The sequence below is a fragment of the Cryptotermes secundus genome, unplaced genomic scaffold (assembly GCF_002891405.2).
Source record: "Cryptotermes secundus unplaced genomic scaffold, Csec_1.0 scaffold56, whole genome shotgun sequence".
NCBI lineage: Eukaryota > Metazoa > Arthropoda > Insecta > Blattodea > Kalotermitidae > Cryptotermes > Cryptotermes secundus.
Window position 1 is genome coordinate 22,353 of NW_019744407.1, and position 13,398 is coordinate 35,750.

At 37.4% G+C, this 13,398-nt stretch overlaps 1 protein-coding gene across 1 annotated transcript in view; it reads left to right on the plus strand.

Moving 5' to 3' along the window:
* The window catches only part of LOC111874660 (rho guanine nucleotide exchange factor 4), a gene marked incomplete at its 5' end in the record, with an annotated part of 33,540 nt that extends 20,482 nt beyond the window's left edge, over nucleotides 1-13,058 (plus strand). The window contains 4 exon segments of the mRNA XM_023870353.2: nucleotides 3,190-3,318; nucleotides 4,441-4,525; nucleotides 10,119-10,358; nucleotides 10,918-13,058. Coding sequence (XP_023726121.2) covers nucleotides 3,190-3,318; nucleotides 4,441-4,525; nucleotides 10,119-10,358; nucleotides 10,918-11,117 — 654 coding nt within the window.
* Nucleotides 13,059-13,398: the final 340 nt, after the last annotated feature.

Here is a 13,398-nt window from a genome sequence, read left to right on the forward strand (position 1 = left end):
GGTCTGGAGGATGGGCAGGAGCGTTGTCCATAACAAGCAAGAGATGGAGTGGCAGATTCATCTCAAGCAAATATTTTTTCACAGAAGGACCAGACACTTCATTGATCCAATCAGTAAAAAGGTCACATGTCACCCAAGCCTTGGTGTTGGACCTCCACATTACATTTAGCCTGCTCTTCAGGACTTTACACTTCTTGAAGGCTCGTGGAGTTTCTGAATGGTAAACAAGCAGCGGTTTAATTTTCAAATCGNTTCCCTTAAATGCTTCTTCTTCGGCCATCGATGATCCTGGCGTCTTCTTAACGAGGTTGACGAAAATCACTTTCACCTTCTCACAAATGATGTTCTCATTAATAGTGTCGCCTTGCAATTGCTTTTCGTTTATCCATATGAGGAGCAACCTTTCAACATCGTCGAGAATACATAACTGTTGCATAGATAGTCTTGTCACTCCCTTTGAAGCATCTATCTCCTTAATCTTGTCCTTGTTCTTGAGGATAGTGCAAATCGGTGATGTAGACCGACTGTATGTACGTGCTAGATCAGCCACGCTCACACCTCGTTCTCGCTTTTCAATGTTTTTACGTTTCATTTCTACAGTTATTTTTATTCTCTTATGGCTGTCTTTTTGTGGCTCTTTCTTCAGGGACATTTTTGCAAGGGTTATTAAACTTTGCACAAAAAAAATCACAAGTTTGGAAAAACATGTGATCACAAGCGACACTAAGATGCTAGCGGAAGAAGTGCTAAACACAGACTGATGTAGCAAGCGCACAATCCAGGACTTCCCCTCTCGTCACTTGTTATGCGAAACGTCGCTTGTTAAGCGAGTCAGTTATTTACAATTTGTTTTGCTCATTATGCGAGGTGCTCGTTAAGCGAGGTTCCACTGTAACTTGAAAAAGCATTGAGCCTACTTGGGACAGTGGTGATGGAATCAGATGTTTTGAAACCAGAAGGAAGAAAATAGGTACCATCAGTATCTTACGACTACTGAAACACACAAGTGCATTACTGTCAGATCTGAGCAGTACCTCTTTGGACTTGGTGTTATGTTTCATGTGTCTGACTTACCAGCTTACTTATAATGGCACAGTGCCCTCTATCATGTATTCAGATGTTTCGTCAGCACTACCAGTTGAGCTTTCATCAGACAGGGCTGCTTTTTCAGTATTTTACTATACTTACAGAGACACAAGTAGATTCTAAAGGGTTTTGATGAGATGAATGGCACTCAGGATTACAGGGGTTATGGACTTTTCCCATTGCCCGGTATTCTAAAGATCAATAAAGAACACACTATTTTAGAAGCTGGATCTTTTTCCATCGTAATGTGGGGGGAGGGGGGGTGGAAGACACCTACTCTGTTGAGTCCGTTAGAAAGAGCTGACCTGTCCACTGATAGAGGTTATCTTTTTCTAATGGACCCAACAGAGAAGGTGTCTTCCACCCCCCACCTTAGGATGGAAACAGATCCAGTTTCCAAAACATTGTGTTCTTTAGTGTTCATTAGAATACCAGCCAATGGGCAAAGTCCAAAAACTCAATGATCTTAACTGTCATAAAGACTCTATCCAGATTTCTTTCTGCAGTCCTTCTTTAACATATTCCATGTAAACCCATTCTATCACAACAGTTCATCAGTTGAAAACACTGCTCCTGGACAGTTGCATTTTAAAAGCGCAAGTAGTTCAGATTTCCTGATAGCTATGCTCTACTATATGTTGCTTTATAGCCACAGCTGTTTAGCACACCTAAGTGAATTTATTGAGGGTGGTTTGTTGTTCTGCTTATTGTGGTAAGGATCATTGTCTGGAACAACATTTCTCCTTTGTGGTAGTCCTGATATTAACTGATTTCTTATCCCATTTTGTGAAATTGATGGTGTCCATTTCATTGTGACTTTGACTTCTGGCATTGCAGTTGTTGTACACCTCTGATACATGCATTTTTATCTTTCCAGCATCTGTGAACTGCATAGAGTGTATGAAACCAAGTTTCATCAATAGAAAATTATAGTTCTTTTTTGTCCCCAGAATTATTTTTCCTCAAGAAACAAAGATAAACTGCTCTTTATGCCACCATTGATGCCCAGTAAGAATATCTTGTATAATCTTCCATTTCTTGAATAAAAAACAGACTGATTTTCTTAAAGAGTCATCCTGCTGCTTGAAACATTTTTTTTTTTTTTGCAGAATTTGTACACTTTCATAATGTAGGTTTTTCTTTCTGCTAATTATGCATTTATCCATATGATCAACTATATTTTTATTTGCTGATACTTTCTTGTAGCTCTCTGATGCTAAGACCTATGCTCTTTGCACATTTCACAGAGAGATTCCTTACTTTTTGGTACAATTGCAGCACAGTTATTTTAGTGTTATGTAAAGAAACATTAAAATTATCTTTCTTCATTTCAAAGGATTTTATGGCATTATAAATTGCAGATCTGGTTTGGTCCTCCAGTGATTTGCCATTGAGATGTCTTGCTAGATGTAAGTCTCACCAGGAGTACACTTCTCTTCACTTACCTGTGTTAAAGACTTTGTGAAATTCTTACCAATTTGGAACATAGTGACTGTTATCAGTTAGGTGATATGTTATTCATTGATTTGTGTTTTGTTGTTGTTCTTTAATTTATTTTAAAAATATGAAAATGCTTATACTTCTCTGCCTAGGTTCCAGTAGAAAGCAAGTAGTATTGTAAATCTGAGAATTAAAACTGCCATATAGTCTCATTTTTGTTATTTCCTACTTCACAGATTAATTTTCATTTTTAAAAGAAACAGAATTCATTACTTCAGAAAAGAAAAGGTCAGAGGAATATGAAGGAAAGGAAATTTCATAGAACATAAACCTACTTGCCATTGACAGGATGGTCAATGCATATGATTCAAAATATTGATTCACACTGCACTGCACTGCACTGAATATGCCAAAGCTGTGAATTGTAGGTGTGTGTTACTTAACTTTTGGACAAGGGGCCATACATTGTTGCATAGATGCATTGAATTCAGATGCAAGCTTAATTTGACATATTACTGCCCAGAATTAGTTTTATTGTTGTTGTTATGATTATAATGATGGTGATGAACTGCAAGAAGGTTCCCAGGTTTAAAAGCCAAATGCATGACCATCGCAGACTGGCATTTTTATGACACTATATGTCATATGTTACTTCTGTCACAGGGTGAAGACTTGATTGAGCACAGTTCCCAATTGATCCATCAAGGAGAGGTTGTGAGGGTCACAACTGGCATGTGGACCAATAACATTACACTTTTCCTCTTTGACCACCAGCTTGTCTATTGTAAGAAGGTAAGTGACTGGCATTTATAGCTGAGTGTAGTGGGCTCTAGCATTTTCTTGTGGCTATTCTTCTGTTTGCTAGAAGGATCAGATGGAATGCCAGATGATGTCACAGTGCATACTTTGACATACATACATTTTCTGAAATAAAAGGTAAAACTTGACATGGTCTTAATCTCAGCAGTAGGTGGAGGTGATCAACTTATGATCCCATACATTTTCATAGCCTCATATTTTATTAAACATAGGGGCAACTTTTGCTTTACATTTTACTTGGTGTCTCAATCTTGGTTAAAAATAAAGTAAGGAGTATTTTGAAATGAGGTGCTAATGAAAGTATTTGAACTACATGACAGATGGATTGACTGAAGAATTTCATACTTTTCAAGAAGATTCAAACTGGCTGGGCATGATACGTAAAGAGATGACACTTTAAACGTCAGAGCATGGATGGACAATAATGTTAATATGGATAGGTTGTGATGATGGAAGTACAATTCCAGTGCCTGACAGCACAAATGAAGCATATGAATGTTATCATTGAAAATGTTTTCATAATTCTCATTAATTTTTAAGCACAGTGATGATGGAAATTATTATAAATGAGATGGTATATGGTGGACTGAGTATGATTATGTTTATTGGAATTGTATTAGTTGGTGTAGCTCAGTATGACTGGTTACTCTGTGGACAACCAGGATTCAGTTCATGGAAGGAGGTGGGATTTTCTTATTCACCGATACGACTATATCAGATGGGTATTGGGATGTGTTCTGTTGGGAGTAAAGTGACCTGACCAGGAAGGTGGCTGCTCACCTTCATCTAGTGCTGAGTTTAAGAATGTTTGGAAATTTACCTCTTTTTCCCACATATGTCTTTATAGTGTGGCACTTAAAGAAGCATAGGTACATTTCATTAAAATTTTAAAAATATGAAAATTCACTTTATATGATTTAGAAGAATGCAACTGATCTTATAAATCAGAAAGCTAAGTAATGTTAAGAATTTTTCCATAATAAAATATACAAATGCCACCATCAAGTGGTAGATGCAGAGGTTAATAAAAGCACATAAAATACATTAAATATTTTGAAGATTGTTGTGTGAATTTGTTTCTGTTCATTCTTGCAGGACATCCTTAAGAGGAATACTTATGTATATAAAGGACGGATACAGTTAGACACAAGTGAAGTCGTTGACGTTCCAGATGGAAAAGGTAAGGAAAAATTAGCCTTTAGCTGCCTGGTTTTTAAATTTCCCATTTCTGCTCTTGGCCTGTATTAAAACACAGTTTTTGAACTTCTATGATAAGTGTTGGAAAGTAAATTTTACTGCTGCAGTTCTTAAGCTAGAAAGACGGAATGAACTAGATTTTTAAGAACGTATTCATGCACCTATGTATGAAGTTAAAAAACTACCAGGCTTTCGTGATATTATTGAACATTCCTTTACTTCAGTTTTGTGTATTTTCATACATTCTGTTGTATGATCTTTAAAATATGGGAAATTAATAGGGCTACATTTAGTGTAACGAACAGTGGCTGTTTCATAGTGCTTTGAACTCTGAACTTGCAGTAAGTGTACCTCCTCTTCAGTGTACCTTTCATACAATAGGTAGGTGAAGAAACAACTGTTCCTTTTAATGATAAAGAGCTAATGGTTTGCTACTACAGGTTTTATATAGCCACTCTGATGGCTGGGTCCCTTGTCACCATGGCATGTCCTCGGGTTGCAGATGGAGGGGACAGCCTCCAGATATGGAGGGTAGCTGGGAATATATTGGATAAGCAGTAGCAGACAGCCAACATGGGGTGGTCCTCCAGCTTGGGGGTTGGGTGTAGGGCTAACAACTTCTTGCCTTAAAAAATAAATAAGCTTGTTATAAAACATCACAAGAACCCTCACACCTGGCTGGAGTACTTGGAGTGTTAGAAGTATGTATAGGGCAGGTTTGCTCAGGGCAGTGGTGGATGAGAAACAGAAAACTAAGTATATGTTGCTGTCTCGTCATCAGAATGCAGGACAAATCATGACATAAAGATAGCCAACAGATGACACATGTTTCCAAGGTTATGTTCTCAAAACTGGAAGGACATCGATTACTAGGGAGCAAGTCCCTAGGCACATTTCCATGACAGTGAATGGGCATGCAGTGATAGACAAACTATTATAGGTGGTGATCTCTTACTCAGTTTACCCTGCTGTGGTGCTTTGTATTGGTGACTGTTTTGAAGTCTACCATACCAGATGGTTGTTTGAAGTCTATGGACACATTTCTCCAAGTATGTAATGTAAAAGATACATTTTGCATGTTTGCTGCAGGGCAATGCAGAGCAATACTAAGGAAATGGTATGGTCTGCCAGATAATCTAATAATTTAAAAACCAGGGTATGGTTATGCAGGCAGATAAACATTAAATGTCTGTTTAATAAGACGCAGTAAATATAATGTAACTCCTAACGCCAGATTGTTATTATTCTGTCAATCAGTCACTGCATCCTTCCTTTTGTCTCCTACCATTCATTCTCTTTTCACATTTTCTCTTTCTGAGCTTCCTTCTCATTGCTGACTTCCCTGCTTCCTTCTGTTAACCTTTATATTACTCGTAATTGTCTGTTTTTGCTTCTGCTCATGCAGTTGCATATTAGTGCCAGTTCTTACTAGTAGAAATACTGAAGAAGAAGAAGTTATTGCTGCTCTTGGTAACAACCTTAATTGAGACCTACTGCCCTTTTCAGTAAAAAGTAATTCTTGCCATGTCTTTTTTAGTTAGAAGTAGCTTTTGCTGGTGTTTATCATTATGAAGAAATGTCCTGTACTTATTGTGCATTAGGCATCCCCATTAGAGCCAAAAAAAAAAAACACGTGTACTTGTCATGCCTATCTGTCCACCCATCTTTGACTTAGTATCACCACCTAAACTTTTTTCTTTTTTAAGATTTGACATTGGAGACTTAAAGATATTGTCCCCTTTCGCACAACATTCCACCTGTCTTTTTCTATATGTCTCTCTCTTTGCCCTGCATTTGCTCTCCATCATATATAGTTCTTTGCCTGCTGTATCTCTGAACATCAGCACTGTTTATCATTCTGTCTCTTTATGTGCATTTTAGTAGCATTTCTTCATACCAGGCTCTGTCAGCCTCCACCTCTTTCCGTCTTCCCATCTCATTCCCAGTATGAAGTAGCACAGGGGATATCAAGGTTTGGGTAGACACATGGAGAGAGCAATATATACAGAGATACAAATTGGTGGGGGGGGACACAGAGGTCTAGTGATGTATTCTAATGGTAAGTACCACTCCATGTGGTCTTCCCAGCCTCTGGTTGCCTGGGATACAGAGAGGACTTAAAGGTTAACGTGAATTCTTAGACTACAAGTACAGATCGTTCATTATCTGCAGTTTTATTTTTTCCTGTTTTTTGGTTGTTTGATACAACAATTTTCAGAACTAACCCCCATGTATGAAGTGTTACCCATAGAGCAGATTTTGGACACAAGTCCTTGCGACAGAGATTCAGCATCTTGCACCTGACCATGAGTCCGCTGGCAAGATGCATGAAGAACGTGTGTGAGGTTGACAGACAGGAAGAGTGGGGCATGACATACATGCATATGGGAGTCTGTGGCATACAGTGAGCAACTCAGAATGAAAAGCTGAAAGTAGACAGTTTAGTGAACATGTAGGGAGAGAGACTGGCAGAGATAGATTGTAAGAGAGAGGTAGTGATAGTGAGGGACCACATATCTCTGCCTATACATTTCTGTGCAGATCACTAGAGACAGGGTGAAAGACTGACACAAAGGGCTGAAGAGGGTGGAGGATGTCATCAAGTTAGAGAGATAGAGGCTGTCTCATCTATTTTTTAAGGATTGTATCCTGTTGTATATATACAATGAACATATATAATTTTTACTGTCAATGCAACAATACTTTATTATTTATTTATATGGCATGCACGCGCCATACCTCAAGCAGTTAGTTGTTGGCTCCCACCGAGGCAGCCCGGGTTCAATCCCGGGTCTGGTCAAGTGGGATTTCTGGTGGACAAAGTGGTTTTCTCTGAGTACTTCGGTTTCCCCTGCCAATCTTCATTCCACCAATTGCTCCTCAATCACCCTCAACTATCATCTGTGGCTGGTACAATAGGCCAGAAGTGGCCGCAGTAGAAGGGGCTTAGTCCCACCCCACTAGCAATAAAAAACATATATAGCACGCACTACATGTTTCGGTAATAGTATGTCAGAAACTTGCAGAACCGGAAGATGACCCATTTGAGGTCGAAATATTTAGTGTGTGCTTTATAAATAAAGTATTGTTGCATTGACAGTAAAAATTATATATGTTCGCTGTCTCATTTACTTGCATTTCTCACGTCTGTTTTCTTGCTGATCTCTGTGTGTCTCTGTTTTCTCAGTTCTTCTGCTTTCTGTGTCTCTTATCTGCCCTTATTCCTTTTTTCCCCATCTGATTCTCTTCCTCTCTGTATAGCTTCCAGTGTGACCAATTTTTTTTTCTCCTTTTTAATCTTTCATTCTTGACATGTTTCAGTCTGAGAGACCATCATCAGAAGAATAAATCAATACAGACATACATACAATATCATCACAATGCCATGAATATAAAATCTGACCCTTTTAACAACTACAGTGATGTGCATGAATGTATTAAAATATTTATAAATTATAATAATTTACATTTATATTATATTTATATATTATTGTCAGGTGTCTAGGGTTCCATAACAAATAATTAGTGGGTTGCTGCTTTAGATGATGCTGTTTATTGGAGAATTATTCATTTACAATTACAGTTACAATCACTCAAAAACGCCCTTTCAGATGAAGCGACCTGATTAGTCCATAATCTCTCTGCGTTTCCTCTTTTGCACTGCTGTTTTCGGTGGAGTGTCTTTGCTCCTGGTTCTCATCGGATCTGAGCTGCTCTGTCGCAGTCTACCCTCTTAAGTGGATCTTAGTGTACCGCCGAGAGAACGCCTTGTCAAAGAGTTCTGTTTCCCGTGTTAGCTAGAATATTTGTTAGCAGGTCTGTTCATTGCCTAGGAATTGCTAGCTGTTGACTAGCAATAGATGCTGGTTGTCAGCACAATGTCTTGACAATGCTTTACCAAGGGAGTGACACTTCTCTATGCAGTGGGTTCACCTGTCACACTATTAATAAATATTATAATTTTTATTTATTATAAATTATAATATAATAATACAAATTATAATATATAAATGATTAAAATTATAATAATTTATCAATATTTTAATGTATTCATGCACATTGCTGTAGTTCTTAAAGGATCAGAATTTATATTCATGGCATTGTAATAATATTGTGTGTATGTACTGATATATCCTTCGGAAGATGGTCTCTCAGACCGCAGCATGTAAAGCATGAAAGATTAAAAATGAGAAAAAAAACACTTGACAGAGTTGATAACCTTTTATAATTATAGCAGTGACTTTGCACTTCAGTTTGCTATGGAGCATTGGACAGTGAGGTAGCTTTTCATTCGAAATAGGATTACATTAACCATGATGTGCCCTGGTCTCCTCATGCACCAGACCTAACTGCTTCTGACTTTCTCCTCTGGGAACACCAAAGAGACAGCACATGGTAGTTGTGCTGAAAGCATGACTCAAGAGTACATCACCCACATTTCAGAAGAAACATCCCAGGAAGGGATGCACTTTACAAAAATTTAAAATATTGCAAAAATATTGTGAGAAACAGAAAATGTGTTCAAAGTGAAATATATGCCTTTTGTACAGTGTTATTCCATTTTAAGAAGTTCACTATTTCTTCCACACAATTTGGTACAACTGTCCAACATCTTCCCCTTCCATCACCAACTGAGATGTAAAGAACAGAAGACGTAGAAAGAGTGTCACTTGGAGGTGGACAGAGAGGCAAATAATTTAAGAGAAAAGGTGAGACTGTGAGATATTTAAAGGAGATGAACATAAGAAATGACTTGGAAAGTGAACAATTCAGAGGGTGAGGATGGAAACACAGAGGAACACAGGCAGATCAAAATAAATATGTGACACACAGGCTGGCAGGGGGAAATTGACAGAGCATTAACATGAACTGCATTGTTGTGCACAACAGCCTGTAACTGAAGATGCTCAGAATTTGCAAAAGGGGAAGTGACCTGCAGCATGGACGTGGAGCTTAGAGCAAGTGACATTTAGAAACGGAAACAGGGAAAGATGAGGTAGGGAAGATATGCACAGATTGACAGATAGTGAATGTGAGCAAAGAGAACAATAATAGGTAAGAGACAAATGGATAAAGTGCAGATGACATACATAAACAAAGATAGGTAGTACATATGGAGGTAGAGAATGAAATAGAGAGGCATAAAGAGAAGAACATGCAAAGAATACTGCCGAGAGAGAGGGCCAAAGAGAATAATGGTGTGGACAGGGAGCAATAAACAAACTCAGAGGTATAGATTAATCGTGGATCCAGCTGATGTTGTCCTATATTACAAGACATGGCCATATTCATAGTCTGTTTCAGATGAACATGGATCTTGACAACTGTTTTCTTTATGGCTTTCATGTTCCTGTCTATTAAATCTACATGATTAGCACTAACCAACAGCTAATCTGTTCCACTCTATTCTGTTTCTCTTAAAACGGTATATTGTCCTGCTGACTTAAAGGAAGCACTGGAAATATTTTCTGCCTGTTATATTATGTTCTTTAAACACCATACAGTGCAGTTTATTAAAGACAGAACTCTTGTCTAACATATAACAATTAAATTACATGAAAGGAATATGTTTTCAGATCCACAGTTAGGCGTAATGGTAAGGCATGGATTGAAAGTATACAGCTGTATCCGTGACAAGTGGTTGCTATTTTGCTGTCGGTCAGCAGAAGAAAAGCAACGATGGCTACAGGCCATGGCAGAGGAACGTCGACTTGTAGTTAAAGATCGTCAAGATGGTCTTGAATTCCCTCCGACGGCTCGCCAACTGGCAAGAATGGCTGCTCGTTGCAAGAGAAGACCACCAAGCAAGCCCAGAAGTAAGTATCCCTTACAGAAGACTGAAGTATTTCCAAAATGCATTTTCTTCCACATAACATACAAAATGCTGAACTAAGTTAGATGGTAAAAATATTTGTGAACACTAATCAAGATATTTAACACAACCTGCATGTTTCATTAAAATATTGTATATAAAGTTAAACCAACTGACGTTATATTGTGCAGAGGTTGTACTGCTTCATAAGTTCAACACCAGTTTATAGATGAACCTAGTGCACCAGCAAAGATGTGTATAGGTACTTTGCCATTGAGATACAGCTTCCATTTAAGAAGACAAAAGGAGCACACATATATTATAGAATTAATCCTAGAACTTTGTCATCCTGTACAGGGTAAAATGTAAATATCAAAGATGAGATCTATCTGATCCTGTATTTATACAGGCATCCGAAAGGTGTCCACAGAAATGTATGAACTCCATGAAGGTAATCAAGACATACCCAGGAAGCTGCTAGACTCATAACTTCAAACTGTATATCCACAAAATCAATCCTCTACTAAGAAAATCCCAAATATAATATGAGCTTCTTTTCTCAGGTAAGAACTATAAGCAGGACTCCGGATATAGCATGAATCTGTCAGAAGCAGGGTCCAGTCATCACAGCCTTAGTGGGCCACAACCAGCACATGGGTCAACTCACTCACTGGGACACAAAGTTGGTACCTGGTTTACATTTTCCAGCAGTAAGAAAGGGCGAGCCTTGGTACGCACCTCTCCACACCATCAGCACACATGAAGCAGTGGTATTTTCATGGTGGTGTTCTTCTGGCAGCAATGTAATGGACAACACAAACTCTTCTAGCCCTTTTAAAATAAAATTGCAAAATAGGAAATTTGTTCAAGCTCAAGTTAAAAAGTAAAACATCTGTCATAATGGATGTCTTACCATTCTTGATCTACAAACTGAATTAAGGACAGGTCCTATATAATTTTATCTTACTATTCATCATACAAGGTAACAGGAAGATAACTTTTAGGATGTGAAACCAATTGCATATAGAGATGAAGCACTGGCTGTTAAAAATATGTGAAAATAAAGAAAACTACATGTAGGCACGCCAAGGTTTCAGTTACTGAAACTGGTACTCTTCAGTACCTGGTAATAATGTTCTACCACAAACCAGGAAGTCACAGAGAGGCTCAGAAAGTTATAAAACATGTTTAATAGTCAGAAATAAGATATATATGCTACTGTCAGTAGTAAAGCGATGGAAGGGTGGGGGGAAATGGGAGCATACACAAGACTGAACACTATCCTTCCTAGAAGTGACAGTTGTAACTGACCTGCACAGTGTATATTTCCTGTGTGACTACTCCTACATTAATAGATGACTTTCCAAAGTATCTTCTTGAAGCTTTAATGTAATTACAGAATAACCATATACTGATGAAACCCACTTTACATATCGACTATATACTGAACTGGAGCAGTATGCACACATATCTACTGCTGTGATTCAGAGACAGCCTCAGAATAAAAAACTACACATACTCAGAAAGCAAAATAACAGCTTTAATTTACACACAGCTCTAGAAATATCTTTTAATTCATTCATAATTTAAACTGCTAGAAGTTCACAACATACAGACAACACATTTCAGGTTATTATTCTTAATCATGAAAATGTGTGTTGATGCCTTGCATACTTTTACTGTGATTTTTCTTTTAATGTAAAAGACTTTTACCTCAGATCGCCCAATGGCCTACACTGAGCCAATTTTCCTCTACTCTGATTTCCTTACTATGGTAATTTGCTATAAGTTAGCTCAAGAAATAAGCCTATGGAAACCCCCATCAGTCAAACTTATGAAGATGAACTTTATAATGTAATAATAACCCTTGGCAACAGTAACAAAGCAGTAAAACATAATATCAGCCATTGCTGGATTTCATGACCAGGCCTACAGAACTTCACAAACGCACATTGGATAGCTAGCACAACTGTTATGTTGGTTGCAACAACGCTGTTTATATATAGGGATGCTAAAACCATAAATGTAACATTGTTTGAAGCCTTGTTGTTGCAAGTAGTGTCTCAGAATTTGAGAGAGGATGTGAAAAAATTTGAAAATGGTAAGAAATAATTGCCTTTAAATTTTACACTTTGAATTCATACTTATTTAATATCCACTATTATGTACACAAAACCAGTGATAAAGATGCTGATTTATATAGTACACCACATTTTTATGTAATAATTTGGGCCAAATTTTGAGACATCATTTACATAAATTATCTAGTTCAGTGCAGCCAGTATCAGGAAGCACAGAGAATATGTTTTTGTTGCAAAATACATGTATATATTTTTCTGTAAATATGTATTATTATGTATTAGGCTGCTGACAGATTGTACAAATGATGTAACTGTTAATTCCACTAGTGTTAAATTTAAAGTTCTTTAGCTATAATGATGATCTCTTGAAAGCTCCATTGACAAGTATTACTGTTGAATGTGTGTCAGTTCTTGTGCTGAGTACTTATAACTGTGTTAATAAATTTATGGTTATGTGTTCCTCTCTGTGTAGAGAGAAATGCAATGAACTATTTAAGAGAGAATGAAGTGTTGCACAAATAGATGTTTATGACAGCATTTTATGACACATTATGTATATAAAAACTTTCAACTTGTGTAAATGTACTTAACATAATAGTTTTATAAAGAATGTGTTGATTTAATGACTACTATATTTTCTCAAGCCAGACTACTGTCCCTTTAATTTCCAAAAATGTCCTTCGCACTTAATACTGCAAGATAATACTTCCACAGGAAAATATCTAACTTACATTTCTCTGCTACACAAATGTACATTACAATTAGATTCAGATCTTACCATTTTATGAGAATACACTATGAGTCTAAAGCAGCTGATATAATGAGGAGTACAAACAGGTAATTCAATGTGCTCTATTACTATGCCATACAAATACTTAAGATGCTCATGAGGACCGGCTCTTCACTGGCTGTACTGCTGATATTTTACACACTTTATCTGTTACAAGTCATCAATCTTAACAC